Raw genomic sequence first — 23,595 nt, 5'->3', positions numbered from 1 at the left:
ATATTAACTCCTAATATGGGAAACACCTGGAAGTCACTAATCTCCAATACGCTCAATGCAACACTCTAAATCCTAGCATGCCTAGGATTAATACAACCCACACACACAGAATCACGGTTGTTACCTCCGCGTCTCTAGTTGGCCGTGTCTAGATCCGCACCTCGTCCGCCACCCATCGGACCTTCACACGTACTATTATAAATGTGATAAGCAAATAACAAAGACCGAACAAGGACACACGTAGGGGACACAAGATTTTAATGTGGAAAACCCTCTCCAACAAAGAGGGCGCAAGCCAACAAAATTTCACTATATTGAGGAGTGTTTATAATGTTGTGGGTTATTTTATGAAGAGATTAGCGATAGCCGGCGGCTTATAAGATATAAATAGACGGTTATGACTCCAGTTCGCTTGTCAGGAGTTAGCCTCTCTTTTATATGAATTTGGATTGCAAAATAGCATGTATGTCATTCCCATATTCAGTATTTTTGCCGATACAAAACACACAATTATGATACTAATCTTGCTCTAACACTAGTATGTTAGCTATATGATGCATGTAGTTAAGTACTAAGTACTCACTTAGATGTCCATATGATATGTAATATAGTTCTAATAACCTCTTTGGTGTGTGTTATGGTAACCTCACCATATTTGAATGTGGTAAGCACATATCATAGGTGTGTGCACTAGTAGGAAAAACGCTACTACCCGCGTGTGGAATTTGCCTACTGGTCGGGAACCCACGCCCGCGAGTGCTATCTCGCCACTGCTATGTACTGCTACTCACGTGGGAAAACAACATGCGAGCGAGAAGCACAACTACTGGTCGCGTGCTACCTGCACACGCTGCTACCGCATTAAGTTTTCTGCTTTTAAAAAAGGCGGCTGGTGGGCTACGTATGGCCACCGGGATACAGATCGAGCGGGGCATGTCGATTGCGAGAAGCTTTGCGAGTGAGATCGCCGTGTTTTAATTTTCCACCCAAATTAAACTTACAGTGTCCATGGAGAGGCTCCTGCTTGCAACTACAACGTCATGAATCCTGAATACACAATGGGCTACTATCTAGCCGATGTCATATATCCTGATTGGGCAACTTTAGTGAAGAACATTCGTCTTCCAGAAACAAGGAAAGAAGCTGCATTTTCCAAGGCACAAGAGGTTGCCCGAAAGGATATTGAGAGAGTTTTTGGTGTTTTGCAAGCTAGATTTGCTTTTGTGTGTGTGGTCTTGCTCAAAACCCTCAGAAACATCATGACATGTTGTGTCTCATCGAAGACGAGAGAGGTTTGGACTTGGAGTGCTTCTATGAAAATGTTGGGAACACGAGGCCACCCATGAGCAGCTCCAACAAGATCTCATCGACGACCTCTTCTTATTCTTCCTAAATAGAACCCCCCACCCTCACCTTTCTTAGGACTATCAAGCCTTCTCGAATTAGGTCTATGGGTACGAAGGCCTCTCGAATTTGTTCTACGGTAGAAGCTTTGAACGTAGACCCGGATACAAATCTTTCACTCACTGAAAAGTGAAAACCTGTGACTATATCGTCCTGAAGACGGATGTCATGGGAAGAAGTGGCATTTAGAAGTGTTGCTGACTTTACATTTAGGTTTGGCATAACAAATCTTGCACCGCCTTTTCGCACTTAGGTGCACAACATCCCATTGGTAATGATTCTACTACGGTGCTGCAAATTTGCAAGTTGATCCTATGTAATCGTCGATGTTCATTGGATTCGTTCAAAATGACTTCTTAAGATTGAAGAATTGCTGCAATTCTTCTTGAATAGTAGAGATCTTCCGTTCGAGAGTTTCTTTGAAAGTCTTGAAGGAGATATGCCCTAGAGGCAATAATAAAGTTGTTATTATTTATATCTTTATGTTTATGATAAATGTTTATATATCATGCTATAATTGTATTAACCGAAACATTAGTACATGTGTGATATGTAGACAACAAAGAAGTCCCTAGTATGCCTCTTAAACTAGCTTGTTGATTAATGGATGATTAGTTTCATAATCATGAACATTGGATGTTATTAATAACAAGGTTATATCATTGTATGAATGATGTAATGGACTCACCCAATTAAGCGTAGCATAAGATCTAGTCATTAAGTTATTTGCTATAAGCTTTCGATACATAGTTACCTAGTCCTTATGACCATGAGATCATGTAAATCACTTATACCGGAAAGGTACTTTAATTACACCAAACACCACTGCGTAAATGGGTGGCTATAAAGGTGGGATTAAGTATCCGGAAAGTATGAGTTGAGGCATATGGATCAACAGTGGAATTTGTCCATCCCGATGACGGATAGATATACTCTGGGCCCTCTCGGTGGAATGTCGTCTAATGTCTTGCAAGCATATGAATGAGTTCATAAGAGACCACATACCACGGTACGAGTAAAGAGTACTTGTCAGGAGACGAGGTTGAACAAGGTATAGAGTGATACCGAAGATCAAACCTCGGACAAGTAAAATATCGCGAGACAAAGGGAATTGGTATCGTATGTGAATGGTTCATTCGATCACTAAAGTCATCGTTGAATATGTGGGAGCCATTATGGATCTCCCGGATCCCGCTATTGGTTATTGGTCGGAGTGAGTACTCAACCATGTCCGCATAGTTCACGAACCGTAGGGTGACACACTTAAAGTTGGATGTTGAAATGGTAGTACTTGAATATGGAATGGAGTTCGAATATTTGTTCGGAGTCCCGGATGAGATCCCGGACATCACGAGGAGTTCCGGAATGGTCCGGAGAATAAGATTCATATATAGGATGTCATTTTATGTGAATTAAAATGATCCGGAAGGTTCTACGGAAGGTTCTAGAAGGTTCTAGAAAAGTCCGGAAGAAATAAGGATGGAAGGTGGAGTCCCAGAGGGACTCCACCCACCTTGGCCGGCCAACCTAAGGGAGGAGGAGTCCCAAGTGGACTCCCCACCATGGTGGCCGACCACCCCACCAAGGAAAGGGGAGTCCCACTCCCCCTAGGTTTGGACACTTGGAAGGTTTTGTTGGGGTCTTATTCGGACTCTTTGACCTAAACCTTGGGGCCTCCACCTATATAAAGAGGGGGAGAGAGGGGCTGGCCAGCCACTCAAGCCACCACCATGGCCGCACCCCTCAAGGGTGCCCCTAGCCGCGCCCTCTCCCCAAACCCTAGCGGTCTCTCTCCTCCACCACATCCCGCACGCTTAAGCGAAGCTCCGCCGGATTTCTCCACCACCACCGACACCACGCCGTCGTGTCTGTCGGATTCAAGAGGAGCTACTACTTCCGCTGCCCGCCGGAACGGGGAGGTGGACGTCGTCTTCATCAACAACCGAACGTGTGACCGAGTACGGAGGTGCTGCCCGTTCGTGGCGCCGGAAGCGATCGTGATCAAGATCTTCTACGCGCTTTTGCAAGCGGCAAGTGAACGTCTACCGCAGCAACAAGAGCCTCATCTTGTAGGCTTTGGAATCTCTTCAAGGGTGAGACTCGATATCCCCTCGTTGCTACAGATCTTCTAGATTGCATCTTGGCTTGGATTGCGTGTTCGCGGTAGGAAAATTTTTGTTTTCTATGCAACGTTATCCTACAGTGGTATCGGGGCCGTGTCTATGCATAGATGGTTGCACGAGTAGAACACAATGGTTTTGTGGGCGTTGATGCTCTTGTTATCTTTAGTTTGAGTACTTTGCATCTTTGTGGCATAGTGGGATGAAGCGGCTCGGACTAACTTTACATGACCGCGTTCATGAGACTTGTTCCTCGTTCGACATGCAACTTGTATTGCATAAGAGGCTTTGCGGGTGTCTGTCTCTCCTACTATAGTGAAGATTCAACTTACTCTTCTATTGACAACACTAGTATCACCGTTGTGGTTCATGTTCGTAGGTAGATTAGATCTCTCTCGAAAACCCTAAACCACGTAAAATATGCAAACCAAATTAGAGACGTCTAACTTGTTTTTGCAGGGTTTGGTGATGTGATATGGCCATAATGTGATGATGAATATGTATGAGATGATCATTATTGTATTGTGGCAACCGGCAGGAGTCTTATGGTTGTCTTTAATTTTCATGATTGAGTAGTATTTCAAAGTAGTTGTAATAGTTGCTACATGAGGTGAACAACCATGAAGACGGCGCCATGGACCTTGACGTTACGCCGATGATGATGGAGATCATGCCCGAAGATGATGGAGATCATGTCCGTGCTTTGGAGATGAAGATCAAAGGCGCAAAGACAAAAGGGCCATATCATATCACATATGAACTGCATGTGATGTTAATCCTTTATGCATCTTATTTTGCTTAGATCGCGACGGTAGCATTATAAGATGATCCCTCACATTAATATCAAGATAATAAAGTGTTCTCCCCTCGTATGCACCGTTGTAACAGTTCGTCGTTTCGAAGCATCTCGTGATGATCGGATGTGATAGATTCAACGATTCACATACAACGGGTGTAAGCCATGTTGCACACGCGGAATACTTGGGTTTGCTTGACGAGCCTAGCATGTACAGACATGGCCTCGGGACAACGGAAACTGAAAGGTTGAACACGAGTCATATGGATGATATGATCAACATGTTGATGTTCACCATTGAAGCTACATCATCTCACGTGATGATCGGTTTTGGTGTAGTGGATTTGGATCGTGTACCACTTAACAACTATGAGGGATGTTGTATTAAGTGGGAGTTCATTAGTAATTAGATTAAAACATGAACTAATTATCATAAACATAGTCTGAGTAGTATTTTGAATTAATTTTGTAGTATTGGCATCCGTTTTTCTACTATGCGCTAGTCTTGTTATTGAGATAGAAATACTGTTAAAATCTGACAAGAAACTTTACGGATTGGTACCATATTGTTAAAGAATCAAGAATTGATTAAGTCCTATTGCAAACTTTTAGTAAACCTCACATTGTTGATTCAAAGAGCTAAGGTTTCAATTAGTACCTAAAAGTTATCTTGTCTCCGTCAAACTTAAAGTTCAAATTTGTTTGAAAAGTAAGGAGCTGAAAATTTAGTTTTCAGAAATAATCAAGGTATGAGATATATGTGATATCTAAGACCTTATTACGAGATGATAGAATATAAATTTGGTGAGACTACATAAACTCATAAGTTTTATGGGAATGTATGAAGGTTGAAGACGCCAAGGCGTCACAATCCTCCAACTATTGGGGCACTAACGATATTCGCATATCCATGAAGTGACCATCCTTAAATATGCACCGTTACTAAGACTCGTCGTTTCGAAGCATCACGTGATGATCGGGTGTGATAGATTCTACGTGTGCATAAAACGGGTGCAAGCTAGATTTGCACATGCAAATACCAAGGTTAAAACTTTACGAGCCTAGCATGTACAGACATGGTCTCGGAAAGTCGTCATGATATGATGGATAAAATTATGAGTGAAATTGTTCATCATATTACAAAGTTACTAATAGTGAAATCTGGAACACTTGTCATATGATGATCAACTTCAAAGTAAGAACCTCAAGGTTATTGGTATTTGACCAACAAACCTAGAAGTTAATGATGTTGAAGTGTTTTTCTGAATAATGAGGAAAGCTAAAAGAGAAACCGCAAAAAATATTTTGGCGAGAAAGAAAGAAAAGACTAGAAAGTCTAGCTCGGGTGTATATAAATGATATACATGTTATGGTTGTATCCCTACTTAAGTCACACTATGAAATTCTTGGGTATTAGTACTATATTGGTTGGTATGAAGTGTCATACAAAACAACGCAATACAAGAATACAATGGCCTAAGTGATCGACAAGGAATATGATAGGAATGCACGTCCGGAACAAAATAAAGTGTTATTATGTTCGTCGTTGGCATTCTATCTAGCCCTTAGAATTTATAATAAAGAACTTAATAATTGTTATTTTGCTCTGGTCAAATGAAAACAATGAGTTGTTCAAATTATGACATTACTCCATGTACGATGGATAAGTTATTATAAATCTTAATGGTGAAACACACATAATACTGACGCTAAAATGCCATAAGGCAAATGATTTGAATTCCACTTATTTGTGGAACCGCCATTTAGGTCATGTTAGAAAGAAACGCATGAAGGAACTCCATGTAAATGGATTTTTGGAGTCATTTGATTTTTGAATCATTTGGCGCTTGCAAATCTTTTCTAAAGAGAATGATTAAAATACCGTTCATAGGCCAAGAGTTGAACGGGCAACTAACTTAGTGGAAAAATACATGATGATGTATATAGGTTCACTGGGCATAGTTGTGTGCGGGAGATTCTTATACTTCATGAAAACTTTCAACAATGAATTGAGTATATATGTGGATATATTCAATAAGGAAGAAGTTTGAAACATTTGAATGGATTCAATTAAATTTCAGCATGAAGTGGAAATCATCGTAATAGAAAAGTCAAATATCTATGATTGGATCATGGTGAAAATATTTGAATTACGAGTTTTAGCGAACATCTAAGAGAGTCATGAAATTGTTCTACAACTCACATTTCTTGGAGTATCACAATGATGATATAGTATCCGAGAGATGTATCCAAACCTTTTGGATTAATGATGAGATAAAATATTATGATGCCATTATATTTTTGTGGATTATGCTTTAGTGACTACCGCTTTTACACTAAATAGAGCATCATCATGATCCGTTGAAATGACACCATACGAGTTATGGCATGGGTATAAATCCTAATAGTCCTTTCTTTAAATTTTTGTCTAAGAGTTTACAAACCAAAATCGGATGAATGTCTTTGTTGGTTATCCCAGAGATTTAATTGGGAATTCTTCCCACAAGACAAAGACAAAAGTGTTTGTCAATGTTTCTTATTTCCGAGAAATTGTTTCTAGTGAAGTATTTGAGTGGGAGGACAATATATTTTGATAAGGTTTATGAACCTGAGCATAATGATCGGAGTAGCGCAGACATCGGAATTGGTTTCGAAGCGGCCACGACAATCATGGCTCCCATGACTACAAAGTGTTTTAGCCATGGAGATCGAAGTGCATATTGAACCTTGTAGGTATGGTTTACTTTGTGATCAAATAAATGATTTGTGGACAAAGGATTGATTTTGAAAAATGATAAACCAACTACAAAACAAAGAAGTTATGATGGGCTCTGACTCCGTTAAAATGGCTATATGCCATGAAATCCAAGATAGATAAATACTTTTTGAAAGTAAATGGATCTATAAAATTTATGGACTTGGATAGAATATCCTTAAAGAAGCTCGACTTGTCGAAAAATTGTTTACGACAAAGTTCAAAGAGTTAACTACGATAAGATTAGATCTTCCGTAGCAATGCTTATAGTCTATGTGGATTATTCTAGTAATCACTACATATTTATTTTATGAGATATGCTAGTAGGATGGCAAAATACATTACTTATCAGAAGTATGTATTAAAAGGTGTATACAAGATACAACCAAGAGTTTTGCTGGTCCATGGAATACTAGATAGGTATACAAATTTCAATTGGATGAAGTAAGTATCACGGAGTTGGAATCTTCACCAGATGAAATAGTCAAAGAGTTTTTGATTTCATCAGAGACGATGAAGAGGCTTGCATTTGCAAGAAATTAAGTGGGAGCGCTAGGACAAATTTATAATACTTTATGTAGGTGACATATAGTTGGTTATAAATGATGTAATTAATATACTTGATTAAAAGTTTTCATTGAGAATTAACTTCAATGAAAGGATGTGGACTGAAACAAATTTAGTGTCAAGATCTATGAAGATAGATTGAAACACATAAATAAGTTTAAGTGAAAGTACATATGATGGATATTGAAGTAGTTCAATATAGAAATATTAAGAAAATGTTCTTGTCATGTGAAGGTTTAACAAGACTTGAGTGTATCTGACACTCAATGAGTAAAAACACATGAGTGATTATAGATCACGAATAATATGTACACAATCAGATATCATGTGCTATAAAGTGTTATGAGCATATACCAGAATGATTCATATGATGATCATTGAACGACAGTAAGAATATCCTTGAGTACTTTAGAAGAACTAAGGATATATATTTTTTTATGAGGAAATGACAAACAAATCGCTGTAAGGTGTTACACCGATATTGGTTTTGTCACATATAAAATATAATTTCAATCTCAAATTAGACTAAGTGTTGTTTAAAAGGTAGCACAATGAGCTAGAAGTTTTCTATGCTAGATTTAGAAGAGTTCTAAATATTGTGATGGATTCTACAAAAGAAGGCAGAGTATATCATTGTTTTGACAATGACAAAGGATGTTAAGTCAAGAGGTTCTTTGAGAACTTGGTGTAGTTCCGACAGAGTCAGAACTTTGAAGCTATATTGTGTGTGACAATATTACTGACATATTTCAGACCGCGGAATTAAGGTTCCACCAGAAGATCAAACATATTTAATGCCGACTCATTTGGAAATGAGTGATGCGTTGAGACGCAAATGAATTACAAAATACATACGTTTCTGAACGTGTCAGATCCGATGACTAAAACCTCTCCCGTGAGCAATACATGATAAAGCACCGGAAGGCCAAGGTGTTATATCTTTACAAATGTAAACTAGATTATTGACTCTAGTGCAAGTGGGAGACTGAAGGAGATATGCCCTAGAGGCAATAATAAAGTTGTTATTATTTATATCTTTATGTTTATGATAAATGTTTATATATCATGCTATAATTGTATTAACCGAAACATTAGTACATGTGTGATATGTAGACAACAAAGAAGTCCCTAGTATGCCTCTTAAACTAGCTTGTTGATTAATGGATGATTAGTTTCGTAATCATGAACATTGGATGTTATTAATAACAAGGTTATATCATTGTATGAATGATGTAATGGACACACCCAATTAAGCGTAGCATAAGATCTAGTCATTAAGTTATTTGCTATAAGCTTTCGATACATAGTTACCTAGTCCTTATGACCATGAGATCATGTAAATCACTTATACTTGGAAAGGTACTTTGATTACACCAAACACCATCTGCATAAATGGGTGGCTATAAAGGTGGGATTAAGTATCCGGAAAGTATGAGTTGAGGCATATGGATCAAGAGTGGAATTTGTCCATCCCGATGACGGATAGATATACTCTGGGCCCTCTCGGTGGAATGTCGTCTAATGTCTTGCAAGCATATGAATGAGTTCATAAGAGACCACATACCACGGTACGAGTAAAGAGTACTTGTCGGGAGACGAGGTTGAACAAGGTATAGAGTGATACCGAAGATCAAACCTCGGACAAGTAAAATATCGCGAGACAAAGGGAATTGGTATCGTATGTGAATGGTTCATTCGATCACTAAAGTCATCGTTGAATATGTGGGAGCCATTATGGATCTCCGGATCCCGCTATTGGTTATTGGTCGGAGTGAGTACTCAACCATGTCCGCATAGTTCACGAACCGTAGGGTGACACACTTAAAGTTGGATGTTGAAATGGTAGTACTTGAATATGGAATGGAGTTCGAATATTTGTTCGGAGTCCCGGATGAGATCCCGGACATCACGAGGAGTTCCGGAATGGTCCGGAGAATAAGATTCATATATAGGATGTCATTTTATGTGAATTAAAATGATCCGGAAGGTTCTACGGAAGGTTCTAGAAGGTTCTAGAAAAGTCCGGAAGAAATAAGGATGGAAGGTGGAGTCCCGGAGGGACTCCACCCACCTTGGCCGGCCAACCTAAGGAGGAGGAGTCCCAAGTGGACTCCCCACCATGGTGGCCGGCCACCCCACCAAGGAAAGGGGGAGTCCCACTCCCCCTAGGTTTGGACACTTGGAAGGTTTTGTTGGGGTCTTATTCGGACTCTTTGACCTAAACCTTGGGGCCTCCACCTATATAAAAAGGGGAGAGAGGGGCTGGCCGGCCACTCAAGCCACCACCATGGCCGCACCCCTCAAGGGTGCCCTAGCCGCGCCCCTCTCCCCAAACCCTAGCGGTCTCTCTCCTCCACCACATCCCGCACGCTTAAGCGAAGCTCCGCCGGATTTCTCCACCACCACCGACACCACGCCGTCGTGCTGTCGGATTCAAGAGGAGCTACTACTTCCGCTGCCCGCTGGAACGGGGAGGTGGACGTCGTCTTCATCAACAACCGAACGTGTGATCGAGTACGGAGGTGCTGCCCGTTCGTGGCGCCGGAAGCGATCGTGATCAAGATCTTCTACGCGCTTTTGCAAGCGGCAAGTGAACGTCTACCGCAGCAACAAGAGCCTCATCTTGTAGGCTTTGGAATCTCTTCAAGGGTGAGACTCGATATCCCCTCGTTGCTACCGTCTTCTAGATTGCATCTTGGCTTGGATTGCGTGTTCGCGGTAGGAAAATTTTTGTTTTCTATGCAACGTTATCCTACAAGTCTTACCTAAAATCTTCTGAGTGAATTTGAGAAAGCCTATAAACGAACGAGTTAATATCATTGCTTCATTATAGATTGAGATCTTCTTCGGACTTGATGCACAAATAGATGTAATAGTAGTAAATACGAGGAGTGGCCTCCAATGATCAACAATTCTTATTCCATTTGTGTATGCGTGACATTAAACATTTATTTCTCACTAGTTGAATGCCCGTGCATTGCCATGGAAGAATATATGACGTATAAATCCTTCATGTAGTTGGTATTTTTTTATTCCCTCATATCGATATTTTCACTCTCGGATTATCTATGGACTCTCTTGCTAGTTACTACCTTCGTTCCGAAATATAATTTTTTTTTGGAAATCTAAAAGCTTGTATTTCGAAAAGGAGGTAATACTATTTTTCATATTGGTAATCTGGTTCATGTATATGATTTAAAAGGCGTGGGAAGAGGCGAGAATAGACGGGAAGATAGCGCAGGAACGGTCGGTGGCGGGCGCCGGCGACGCGTGGAGGCTGCGCAGCACCGACGAGACGTCTGGCCTGCCCCTCTGTCGCCATTAAGGCAAAGATGCCGTCGTGTGTCATCGCGCGAGAATAACTTCCGCCGCGAGGTAGGCGACGGTTAGGTCCAAACTTGAATGAGTCGCTGACGGGTCGGTCCCGCGTCGCTTCGCCCCGCTTTTCGTTGTATCCGGCGTGCCCGGTGCGTCCCCTGTGGGGCGGGGACAGGCTCGGGGCGTCGGACACCGTATCGGGCCGCGCCGGACAAAAATGGGCTTTGGGGGACGCGACTGGAAGCGTTTTTTTGTCCGACGCGCCCCAAATTGCTTTGGGGGACGGTTTGGGGGGACATGACTGGAGATGCTCTTATCTCGTTTGGTTTTTCCGATCGATGGGTGCGTCTTCCGAACTGATCGCGAGCAAACACCTATCGCTTTCCTTCGCAAACACGAACCGATCGCGAGCGGGCGGGTCGGAGGAGCACCGGACGAAAGCTAATAAAAATGGTTTATTCGATGGACGAAAATTTGTTCCGGTTTTCCACCTATCCGTAACTTATTAGTAGAGATTGGTGCTAACGAAGAAGGTCCTCTAATCTAGCTCTAACCAAGGAAGGATGGAGCGATCGGGTACAATAAAAATGAGTTAAGATCTTCATTAGGAGGATAATTAACTCGCATCAAATCCCGGATTTCTGGCTCTGCGGTGATTTTTCTTAGAACTTGCATTTTTAGTGTGGTGGAACCTTGGTGACATTGGATGTAGATTGCACGGCTAGGATGCTTTTCAATGACGACCATCAAATGCGTTGAGTGTTAAACGACCAACTTCAATTTAATAGTAAAGATATGTTTAAACTATTTATTTATTTATTTATTTATTTTATTGGTACTATTACTGTAATTTGATTTGGATAGTATTTTAATGTGGATGATCATTTGATTCAAAGATTTCTTGCATTTTTTATTGAATCAATTTGCATATGCTTTGACATGTAAAATACTGAAATGTTAAAATCCTGACTTTTACCATTCGAAAACAACTCGCACGGAACGGAGCCCGCAAACTCTTTCACGGGTCGAGTTTGCGGTCTCCTTTCTGCACAAGCTATTTTCAAACCCTAAAAGTGATTTATGTTGAACATAAAGGTGGAATACAATTGGTGTATTTACATGCTCCGTTAAAGTTGCTCTGGCAGCCATGAAGCCGTCCACGGAAAGCCCAAATTAGATCCACGCGGCCTTTGCCGATACAAATCAATACACATCCATGTAACATCACTCTTTTTTTTGCCTGGAGTTTGCTGGATCGGTAGTATTCGGTCGGATGCACCCATATTTTTATTCTGGCCGTTTGGTTCTGGAGGGAGTATCGCGAAGCTCTGTTCTTTCTTGCCATATGGAAACATGCTCCATGGTGAAGTTAGATGCGAAGAATACCATGAGAGCCGGATTGGAGGACTTGCTAGAGAGGTTCAAGTTTTTTAGTTCCGTTGAGGGGCTTGCTTGATATTCTGGGTTTCGCAGCATTAGTATGCAAGAGGGGGCGACAATACAGGTGAAGTTCAGAGTTTTACCTTTCAAGAAGAAAATCCAAGGTCTGACCTTAATTGGTTGTGTCTGGCAATGATCTTGTTAGAGGCATTGTTTTAAAAGCGGGGACTATCTTCAGGGTGAAAACCTTAGATCTTCTGATCGGCGACAATGGTGTTTGTGCATTGTTACATTCTTGGAGGCGTCACTTTTGGAGAGCCTGGAGTTCAGGTGTTGTCTTGATGGTGAATGTACCATTGTTGCTAGGGCTGGAATACCGTAGCGGAACTTTTCCTTTTATGTAATTCAGAAGCTATCGTCTTAATATTAATATTTACTCTTTATCGGAAAAACAAAACACATACACACAACGATGCTCGACTGTTCTTGAGACAAGGCAGCGACACTCTATCCACCATGGCCGCTCACTGGATCCTGGCACTATTAGAGCATGTCTAATGGAACCCTTAAACCCTTATAGCTATAAGGGTCGAGAATTGGCAAAATTGGAGGGGTTGGAGGTGTGAAAAACATGAGGCATTTAGTGGAACCCTTAAACCCGTAAAAAACGGTTACCTGTACAGGTTGTGGTAGGGGTTGGCCCCTCCAACCCTTAAATGTACAGGTCGGAGCACGGGTTAGGGCCTCGACCCTTAATTTTTTTTACAGATTTAGGGGTTTAGGGGTTCCACTAAATGGCATTTAAACCCTTAAATCCGTAAAAAACGGTTGTATACAGATTTAAGGGTTCCATTAGACATGCTCTTACCCTACTTGAACATGGCTCGGCTCCCTTGACTTTTCAGTCGAACCAACAGTATTTCTCCCCTCACCTCCTGTCACTTGGGAGGGATTTATTTGTACGCATCATATCGCATTCATTCTGAGAGCTACCATACCACAGCGTCCTCCTTACCATTCGTCCTCCTCCGTTCCCAATTTAGAAGCGCCGCGCTACCACTCTCAGCTCTCATCTGTCCTGTGTAGAGTCGTACACTTGCACTGCAGCAAGATCAGTATAATATATACTTGGATCGATGGAGAAGGCCAGGTCGCCGTCGTGGTTGTTCCATGTCCAATCGGCGGCGGCGGCGGCCGCGTCGGTGGACCTGTCGCTGGTGTTGGCGTCGGAGGAAATCAGCCAAGGTCGGGAACAAGCGGCGCCGACGGCTTGCGTGGACGGCAAGGAGGTGCGGCTGTTCCCGTGTCTCTTCTGCAACAAGACGTTCCTCAAATCGCAGGCGCTGGGCGGCCACCAGAACGCGCATCGCAAGGACCGCGTCGGCGGCTTCAGCAACCCCTACGACGACGACGGCCCCTACGCCCACGGCTCCTTCGGCGGCGCCGGTGTCGATTTCGGCAGCGGCCGGTCCATGTACGCATCCATCGCATCTCACGGCGGTGGCAGCACGGCGGAGCCATCCCGCGCCGATGCTAGTCCCGAGAGGTGGGGCGCCGGCGCTCCACGCTTCGCGGACCACGCGCAAGCACCGGTGGATCCCTCCGTGGGCTACGACGCCGCCGTGGACGTGCCCGGCATGACCAGAAGGGCCTCCGCTGCCAACGCGGGTGAGAAGATGGACCTGGAGCTCCGCCTCTAGGAACACCTGCAGGCAGCGTCTAGCTACCAATACCAGTCGTCTTCTTGCGCAGGTACCTGCCTGCTACCAAATCGATCTATCTTTGCCCACTTTTCTCTCATCGATCTCCCTCTCTGCCGTCCACTAGTGCTAGGGTGCCGATTGCTGCAGCGAATTGACTATGAAATCCCATTGATTAAGCGTCAATGTGAATAACTTGCAGGTGTCGGTCCATGCCTCCAATGGATGCTACGATGATGCGCATATCTCAGTTGTGCCGACGGGCTTGCATTTGCAATCGATCAGTTTGCCCGTAGATCAAGCTGTCCCCAAATTTCTGTGAATGTGTTATTTTGTTGTGGTGATCTTGTTTGTTATTAACTGTCAATACGAACAGAACTTGGTGAGATACATATGTATGGCATGTGATATTCATCTCCTGGTAAGACCTATTATCAAACCGCTTGTTCCCTGATTCTTTTGTTATGTCACACGACCGGATAGAACATACTTTCTGCTGCTTAATTTGGTAATGTTGCGACACAAGTGGAGTTGCCACATATGTCCAGACAAGCTACGAAGTTTTTTTTCCTTTTGCTTTAACCAATCACACCACCAATGTGATAGACTACAACAGTAGGTGCGGTGGGGACTGGTGTTGCACTAGGGATGGAGGTGCGGTGGACTGGACCAGCCAAAGCTATTCTCACCCGCGCGACCGATGATGATAACCGGTGGCAATGGCAGTGCACCGATTGATTCGATGGCGATTTTATCCACGGATCCTGAGTATTTATAGATAAAGGTATTTCTGCCCACAAATTTTATGGGCGGATATCATGTGTTAGGCGTGAAAAGAGGTTTATCCCATGGATGTTCCCGTGACTTGTGGGGTAAATATGTCAGTGAGATATTGACTAATCTTCTATTATATTATTAAAACAACAAACAACCAACGGTATAGATAAGCTAGCCATAATCAAATCAATAAGAACGGACAAGATTAAAAATTGAAGTCCGGCCAGTTAAGATTTTGATACGTGCATATACCGTGTCTTTCTCCCTCGCGTCTACACCGTGTACGAGAAAGATCACCTTCCAGGAGGAAACCTAATATGAATCCCTTTAAAAGTCTGATCGCCGCCGCCTCTCCTATGGCTGTGGTAACCCCTGCTCCGCACGGTCCTCATCCCGGTTGTTCAGATACTGCTGGGCCTCGCGCCATCCCAACGCTAGCACAACCAGATCTCCTCCTCTACGAGCTTCAGCAATCGAGAAGTCGGATGAGCCACGGCCAGACAAAGATGAAGCGGCAGCCGCACAGTTGCAGTAGGATTTTTTTCCGCCCTGATGTGAGTATGCGACACGGATTCTCTTTCTCCGCTGTTTTGGTACAACACTTTTTCTCTGCTGTTTTGGCGCAGATTTCCGATTGATTTGCCCGCGAGCATGCATGAGGAGCCGGAGTCCAATTCCGATTTCTGCGTGCTGAACGAAGGAACTAAAACAGAAAACATACACGAGTTAATGCTAGATTGATCCGAAAGCAGGGAGGATGGTCGCGTCAAGATGCTTGAGGAGATGGTTTCGTGACATCGGGCGTCAAAGCACCAGCCTTCGAGCTGCGATTAACACTTAACAGTCACGAACTTACGATGAATCGAACGGCTGCCGGATTCTTGGGAAAGACACAGTTGTTCCTATCCTTCTCGATGATCGCCGGGGCAAGTAATCCAACAGTCTTTTCCTATGTCTCTGACGACGTTCTTGCAGGGCTGTGTAATCCGGCAGTCAAGCTGCATCATGAGAAGCTTTCAATGTATTTGTGTTAATAACACTCGACACCAGTGGCTGATCAGGTATCTGGTAAGCAATCCCAGTCAAGAAAATCTGTGCGTGCTTATAATGTTTTGCCAAACTGTTCTGGCCTTTTGGGCAGAGTACTATGTGTTCTAGCAATAGAACGAGCACGTAGGTTTTAATTAACTAAGCTTATATACGATTTTCTCTCTTGCTGTTTCAGGTATGTGGTCAATATATATGATTAGTCATATCCGGAAATGGGGAGGGCCATACTTTACACGATAATGAAGCAAGTTTAGATATTTGATGTGAATTTATATGGTGTGGGGAGCCTATTTGGGTCATTCTTTCCGGGCCACCATTGTCAATGTATCTGGAGCCTTGGTGCTTTATCATCAATAGTTCAAACTATTAAGTAGCCTGTCAGGTCTGCAAACTGAACTTACTTTCAGATTTAGCGAGAGTGCTTTTGTAATGTTAGCTATAACTGCTTTCCATGCTAATAAAACAAGGACGCAACCTTTATACGATTTTCTTTGAATTTTATAAAATTGTATCCAAGAACACTTGCAAATACTACATGCTAGATTCTATAGGTCAATCAATAAAGATAACATCATTCATTTTTATAGCTTATTTCAGTGACGCCGTACCATGTATCACTTGTGCCATAATAACATAAAATTTTCCATAAATGTTAAATATTATAAATTTAATATGGGTGCTACTTCGTTGGAATTTTATTTGGCCTTCGTTACATAGAATACATCCTATACCATACAGTTTGGCATTGTTTAATTATATATCAGAAAAAAACATGTTGGCATCTTAATTACTCTGTAAAAACATGTTGACCTATTGGTGAACGAATTATGTGTATGACTAAAAAAGAAATCAAATGTATCTTTAAAACACAAAAAACATTTGCATGTAGGTAATTGATAAAATATAAAAATAGAAGTCTGTGTAATACTTCCACAGAAAAAGGAGATTAGCATGTGGGATATTTTTAAAAGCCATATAATGTAAACTATATATCAAAAGCCCTTGGTGGAATATAATTATCATTATGTATAAAATTATTAATAAGAATTAACTCTACATCTTTGATGTAGAGTGCATAAGCAGATCAATTCATTAATGCATTTAGATGGAAATTCATTGATTTATATGTAAAATTCAACAAAGAACTTAAATGGAAAAAAGCTAAAACTAAATTAAATAATCATTTTAACTCACTACAAATAAATTCTACATGAGATAGCTAAACAATAGAATAAATTACAGCAAGATGAGCATGCGTAGGAGCATATGAGTCATTGGCACTCGTTATTTTTGGCATTCAAACTGTGTTACTACTTTACTAATATATACATCCAAAATGATATTTCGGACGGGGCATGTAAAGAACAGTAGCATGTTATTTGACTTGCAAGTTTCAATTACTAAATATACTTAATCGTGGTAAAATTATATAATGAAGAAAATATCAACACCGAAATGCACATGTATAAGAACATATAGTACATCTAGGCGCGCAAATGCGCGGGTCTCCGTTGCTAGTTCTTGGTTATTCCTTACTCCTCCCACCCAAAAGGTCCGATCGGTTTGAGCCCCGACTCTCCCTTACCCAACTGGCTAACCCTAGCATTTAAGGGCTTGTTTGATTCACAAGATTTTTAGAACACTAGAATAGGAAAAACACATGATTGTATTGGCATGTTCTCTTTAATCCTATAGGATGAGAAAACTATAGGATTTTGGATCCACGAGCGTTTGATTGCCCATGAAAACCAAAGAAATTATAAAAAGAGGTTGTAGTGATAGGAGATTTTTCTTCGAAACATAGTGCAAATCAATTCTTTGTAGGAATTTCGAAGGATTGCAAGCATATGAATCAAACAAAACTTTGTAGGAAAAAAAGTCATCTGGATCCAAATCCTACACAATTTCTTTGAAATAATGAATCTTTCACGAGACCAAACTATGTCTCTAACCTTTTCCTTCACACATAAACATAGTGAAGACACTTTGCTCAGAACGAGAATGCGCAGATGCGACCAACGACCCTCACTCTCGGCCTCATACTCTTGGCTAGAAGGTGATTCGGTGGCCAACGGCCCTCCCCCAGCCTCGACCATCCCCCGATTTGGCTCTCCGCTGACCGTCACCATCCCGTGAGTGTGGCAATGAAAATTTTAAAAAGGCTCCACCGATATTTGTGAATACCCGATGTCCATCGCATATGGGTATGGAAAAATTCCATGGACACCTTCATGGATGGGCAACAAGTATGTTGATAGATGTGGGCATGGATATAGATTAGATTTACTCTGCTCGTCCACTCATGTCTCATTACCATACTTAGTTGGTGGAGTAGTAGATCCCTGGCGTTTGTGATTTTTTCTAACTAGATAGCCCTTGCGATTTTCTTCCGCCATGTCATCTTTTTGCCGGATGTGGACTTCTTCGATCTGGCTGCAGACGAGTTCTGGTCTTCCCGTGAGAGATCTATATGGATTGATCTATGTATCCCCTAGATATCTAGATCGAAAAGGCTCTAGTTGCCCGCGCCTATGTTATTAGCTAGCACCACTTCAAGAGCGCATGTTGCAAAGCTTCGCTTTCTTACTGGTTTCATGGGACATGTTTGGGGGTGGAGAAAACATGGCGGCTGCGATAGGAGGTATTGAAGTCTTGGGGGAAGGGTGTATTGGACTATGTGTTGGTTGTTTGGTGGCTTTCAAGAGCGGCCTCGGTAAGTGGGGGCGGAAACACTGGAGGATTGCATGTTTGGTGGTGCTCATTGAGTAACGAGTCATGATTTTCAGGGTAAAAATCCAAGATTTGTCCTTCATTGTTTATACCAAGCAATGGCCTTGTTGAAGGCATTGTTTTTGGGTGAACTCGGACTTCCTCTATGGTGAAAACCCAATGTGTGGCATTTGTTGGTTGTACCTGACAATGACCTTGTTAAAGCCATTATTTTTTGGAGAATATCTTTTGTAGTTCAGGTGTTGTTTTTGGTGGTGGTTAGAGCACTACTGTGTACATCACAAAGACAAAGTCGTTGTTTTCATTTTTTCTTGGCTATGTGCATTGCTGATGTCTTTGGAGATCTTATTGATGCAGAGGCTAGGTGCAACTGGTATCTTCTCGATGCTAATTTATTTTCTTATTCGGAATAAGATGGTGGACTCAGTCTTCGTGGCGAGGAGGACTTTGCTTGATGTTTCTTGACATGCAACAGTTACACTGGAAAGTGGGGGTGGCAGCACAGAAGGATTAGAAAGTCTTACCTTCAGGGTGAAAATCCAAGGTTTTATGTTAGTTTGTTGTGCCTAACAATGATCTTGTTAAAGGTATTGTTTTGAGAGGCGAACTTTCTCCTGGGTGAAAATCGAAGATCTGAGATTAATTGGTTATGTGTGACAATATAATGCTATTGTCGAAGGCATTGTTTTGAGAGCATAGCTTCAAGAGTTGTCTTGGAAATGATTTGTGTTGCAGCTACAAGGTTTGATTACCATAGCAAAATCTTTTGCTTTTCCTCTTACTTATTTTTATAGTAGGGTTGCGTGCATCCTAATGTCTTTAGGAAATTTTACTATCGCAGAGGCTAGATGTAATTATGACCTTGGAAATAATTTATTCATGTTGTCGAAAAAATCCATAAATTAAATATACGAGGATGTGCACTAATTTTGTAGGATCGATGGTAGTGAAAATCCAGCCCAATATAAATTTTCATTTTTATTTTATTTTGAAAGCTACAATAGTTATCCAGTAAACCTCCACTACTAGAAAACAGTGCTTCCGTTCGGAGGCCCTAGGAGCATTAGTTCCAGTCGCATTACGAACCAGACCTAATGTGAGCATTAGTCCCAGTTCTAGTGGCGAGGACGCGCACGGGGCCACCATCACCCTTTAGTCCCGGTTCGGATAGGAACTTTAGTCCCAGTTGGAGACACCAATAGGGACTAAAGGATTAACGGCGTGGTACAGTAGGCCACGAGCCCCTTTAGTCCCAGTTGGTGTATACAACCCAATACTATATATACCCGTCCCTGCCCAAGCTTGTGAGCACACTTAGCTTTTTTCACTTCTTAGCATAAGAGGTGTATGTTGCTTTGCTTTCACTTCTCATCCACAAGAGGTGATCGATGAAATGCCTATGAGCTTGATGCCACTTGAGTTAAAAAAAAGTACGATATGAAGTGCCCGAGCCACACTTAAGCTTTCTTCTCTTTTTTTTTTTTTACTTCTCGATCGAGGTTAACGACTTTATCGTTTCATCCGTCATTGATAAAATGCACGTGTCAATGTACATCAATTCACTATTCATGATATTTTGTAATGGTTTTTGATAAAATTAATTACATAATGCAGATCGACCGATAATGGATTTACGGTGACCGACGCCATAACGAGTTCACCGTGGGCCTGGAATTTTTTATCCGTGTGACTAAGGAAAACAAACGGCCGGATGGTTTTATGTGTTTTCCATGTGTTTACTGTGATAATAAGAAGGATTACACTTCCTTGACAAACCTTCACACCCACCTGATTCAGTTCGGTTTCATGCCCAACTATAATTGTTGGACCAAGCATGGAGAAAGAGGGGTTATGATGAAAGACAATGAAAAAGAAGAGGATGGTGAAAACTATCCTATGTTCCCTGAATACAGTTTTACTGCAATGGGGGAAGTAGAAGATCAAGAGGCATCAGATGAGCCCACTGATGATCTTGGTCGGGTCATTGCTGATGCAAAGAGAGACTGCGAAACTGAAATGGGGAGGTTTAAGTTCAAGCAGATGTTAGAGGATCACAACAAATTGGTGTACCCTACTTGCGAAGATGGCCGAAAAAGCTAGCTAGCACACTGGAATTGTTGCAATGGAAAGCAGAGAACGCTGTGACTGACAAGGGATTTGAAAAGTTGCTGAAAATAATGAAGAAGCAGCTTCCAAGGGGTAACAGATTGCCCGCCAGTACGTACAAATCGAATAAGGTTGTCTGCCTTCTAGGATTAGACGTGTAGAAAAAACATGCATGCATTAATGACTGCATCCTCTACCACAGTGAGTACGCAAATATAAAACAAGATAAAAGCAATATAAATGTGTTTCTTATGATAAAAAGTGGACCGGGGTTCATGGGTTCACTTACTATTCTCTCTTTTATGTTGTAGTGGATAGATAGTAATTCATCAATGACATGTGAGGATGCAAAATAATAACATGAGTAAGATACAGATTCATACGGGCATCACGTCCTAACAAAGAGATGATGCAACACATCTCTGTTATACTCCACAAGAAAGAGAAAACTCCATGCAATCTTGTATTAAGAATTAACAGAGTATAGCTATAAGTACTTTGACATGATGTTTGAATATCAAATATGCTACCTTGACCACTTTTGTCACGTGACGAACATAGCACATGCATTCACTTTATCCCTAGTGTGGTAGCAAAAGAAAATAAAAATCCATAATAGATCATGAATTTGTTGTCACTATTCAATCAATAAAACCATGCTACTCCATCTAATACACACATCACCCCACACACGCTCTTGCATAGATGTTGGATCAGAACAAATACTTAAGAACATGGTACATAATATGCATCTATCAATACGTCTTACACATAATACGATCATATCCCATAGCACAATATCATAGAATAAGGATCCACCACATAGGTATTACAAATATGGCCACAATCATGTAAGGCAGCTCATATGGACTTAAGAACTATGAAGAACATAAGAGAAATAGATCAAGCTACTGCCACAAGCCCACAATCCAGAGGTGGACTACTCTCCCTCGATCATGGTGATGATGATGAAGACGTTGGAGAAGGTGGAGATCCCTCCGGCGGTGACCCCGACGGAGTCCCCCCTCCAATCTTCTCGGCAGCTGCCTCCATTTTCGTGTTTATACCTTTCTACGATGCTCTCCTCCCGAGAACTCTTCAGGGCCATATATATAGTTATTTTAGGTCAAAATACGTCGGTGGACGAAAAAGATCACGCAATTTGGACGATCGATGGCTGAAAGAGGGTAGGTGGGGCGCCCTACATGTTTGGGCGTGCCACCTGGGCTCTTTTGGGCCTTAGGCTCATCCAGGTGTGCTTCCGGGTCACAGGGTGTTTCTCCCAACGAAATAATGATGCTCCAAAAATCCCAAGTCAATTTTACTCCTTATAGGTCTCTGAAAGTGAAAAACCACAAAACAGGGAATTCCTGTTCTGCAGAGTTATAAACTGAAAGATAACGTTGCATAGAAAACAAAAAAATTTCCTACCGCGAACACGCAATCCAAGCCAAGATGCAATCTAGAAGATGGTAGCAACGAGGGGGTATCGAGTCTCACCCTTGAAGAGATTCCAAAGCCTACAAGATGAGGCTCTTGTTGCTGCGGTAGACGTTCACTTGCCGCTTGCAAAAGCGCGTAGAAGATCTTGATCACGATCGCTTCCGGCGCCACGAACGGGCAGCACCTCCGTACTCGGTCACACGTTCGGTTGTTGATGAAGACGACGTCCACCTCCCCGTTCCGGCGGGCAGCGGAAGTAGTAGCTCCTCTTGAATCCGACAGCACGACGGCGTGGTGTCGGTGGTGGTGGAGAAATCCGGCGGAGCTTCGCTTAAGCGTGCGGGATGTGGTGGAGGAGAGAGACCGCTAGGGTTTGGGGAGAGAGAGGGGTTGGGCGCCGGCCCTCTAAGGGGTGCGGCCAAGGCTGAGGCTTGAAGTGGTCAGCCCCTCTCCTATGCCCCTCATTATATAGGTGGAAGCACCAAGAGTTCTAGTCCAAGTCTTCGAATAAGACCCCAACACTAAAACCTCCCATATGTGGGAAACCTACTCAAGGAGGGAGTCCTACCCAAGGTGGGACTCCCACCTTTCCTTGAGGTGGGTTGGCCGGCCACCCTAGGGGAGTCCACCTTGGACTCCTCCCCTTTAGGGTTGGCTGGTCATGCAAGGTGGAGTCCCTCCGGGACTCTACTTTCCATGGTGATTTCTTCCGGACTTTTCTAGAACCTTCTAGAACCTGCCATAAATGCACCGGATCATTTCCAAACTTGGAATATGACTTCCTATATATGAATCTTATTCTCCGGACCATTCCGGAACTCCTCGTGATGTCCGGATCTCATCCGGACTCCGAACAAATATTCGAACTCCATTCCATATTCAAGTTCTACCATTTCAACATCCAACTTTAAGTGTGTCACCCTACGGTTCGTGAACTATGCGGACATGGTTGAGTACTCACTCCGACCAATAACCAATAGCGGGATCCGGAGATCCATAATGGCTCCCACATATTCAACGATGACTTTAGTGATCGAATGAACCATTCACATATGATACCAATTCCCTTTGTCACGCGATATTTTACTTGTCCGAGGTTTGATCTTCGGTATCACTCTATACCTTGTTCAACCTCGTCTCTCGACAAGTACTCTTTACTCGTACCGTGGTATGTGGTCTCTTATGAACTTATTCATATGCTTGCAAGACATTAGACGACATTCCACCGAGAGGGCCCGGAGTATATCTATCCGTCATCGGGATGGACAAATCCCACTCGTTGATCCATATGCCTCAACTCATACTTTCCGGATACTTAATCCCACCTTTATAACCACCCATTTACGCAGTGACGTTTGATGTAATCAAAGTACCTTTCCGGTATAAGTGATTTACATGATCTCATGGTCATAAGGACTGATGACCCACAAGTATAGGGGATCGCAATAC

General features: G+C 42.3%; 1 protein-coding gene and 1 pseudogene across 1 annotated transcript; one reads left to right on the top strand and one right to left on the bottom strand.

Moving 5' to 3' along the window:
• Positions 1–1,389: 1,389 nt before the first annotated feature.
• LOC124672403 lies at positions 1,390–10,964 on the bottom strand (annotated as a pseudogene).
• Positions 10,965–13,318: 2,354 nt separating this feature from the next.
• On the top strand, positions 13,319–14,505 carry LOC124677827 (zinc finger protein 2-like). Its single transcript, XM_047213779.1, has 2 exons — positions 13,319–14,092; positions 14,243–14,505. The coding sequence occupies exon 1, from the start codon at positions 13,477–13,479 to the stop codon at positions 14,038–14,040; it is 564 nt and encodes a 187-aa protein (XP_047069735.1). The 5' UTR covers positions 13,319–13,476; the 3' UTR covers positions 14,041–14,092; positions 14,243–14,505.
• The last annotated feature ends 9,090 nt before the right edge of the window (positions 14,506–23,595 follow it).

The sequence above is a fragment of the Lolium rigidum genome, chromosome 7 (genome assembly GCF_022539505.1).
Source record: "Lolium rigidum isolate FL_2022 chromosome 7, APGP_CSIRO_Lrig_0.1, whole genome shotgun sequence".
In the NCBI taxonomy this organism is placed as follows: Eukaryota; Viridiplantae; Streptophyta; class Magnoliopsida; order Poales; family Poaceae; genus Lolium; species Lolium rigidum.
The sequence above is the reverse complement of the archived record's forward strand: the minus strand, read 5'-3'. Positions and strand labels throughout refer to the sequence as shown.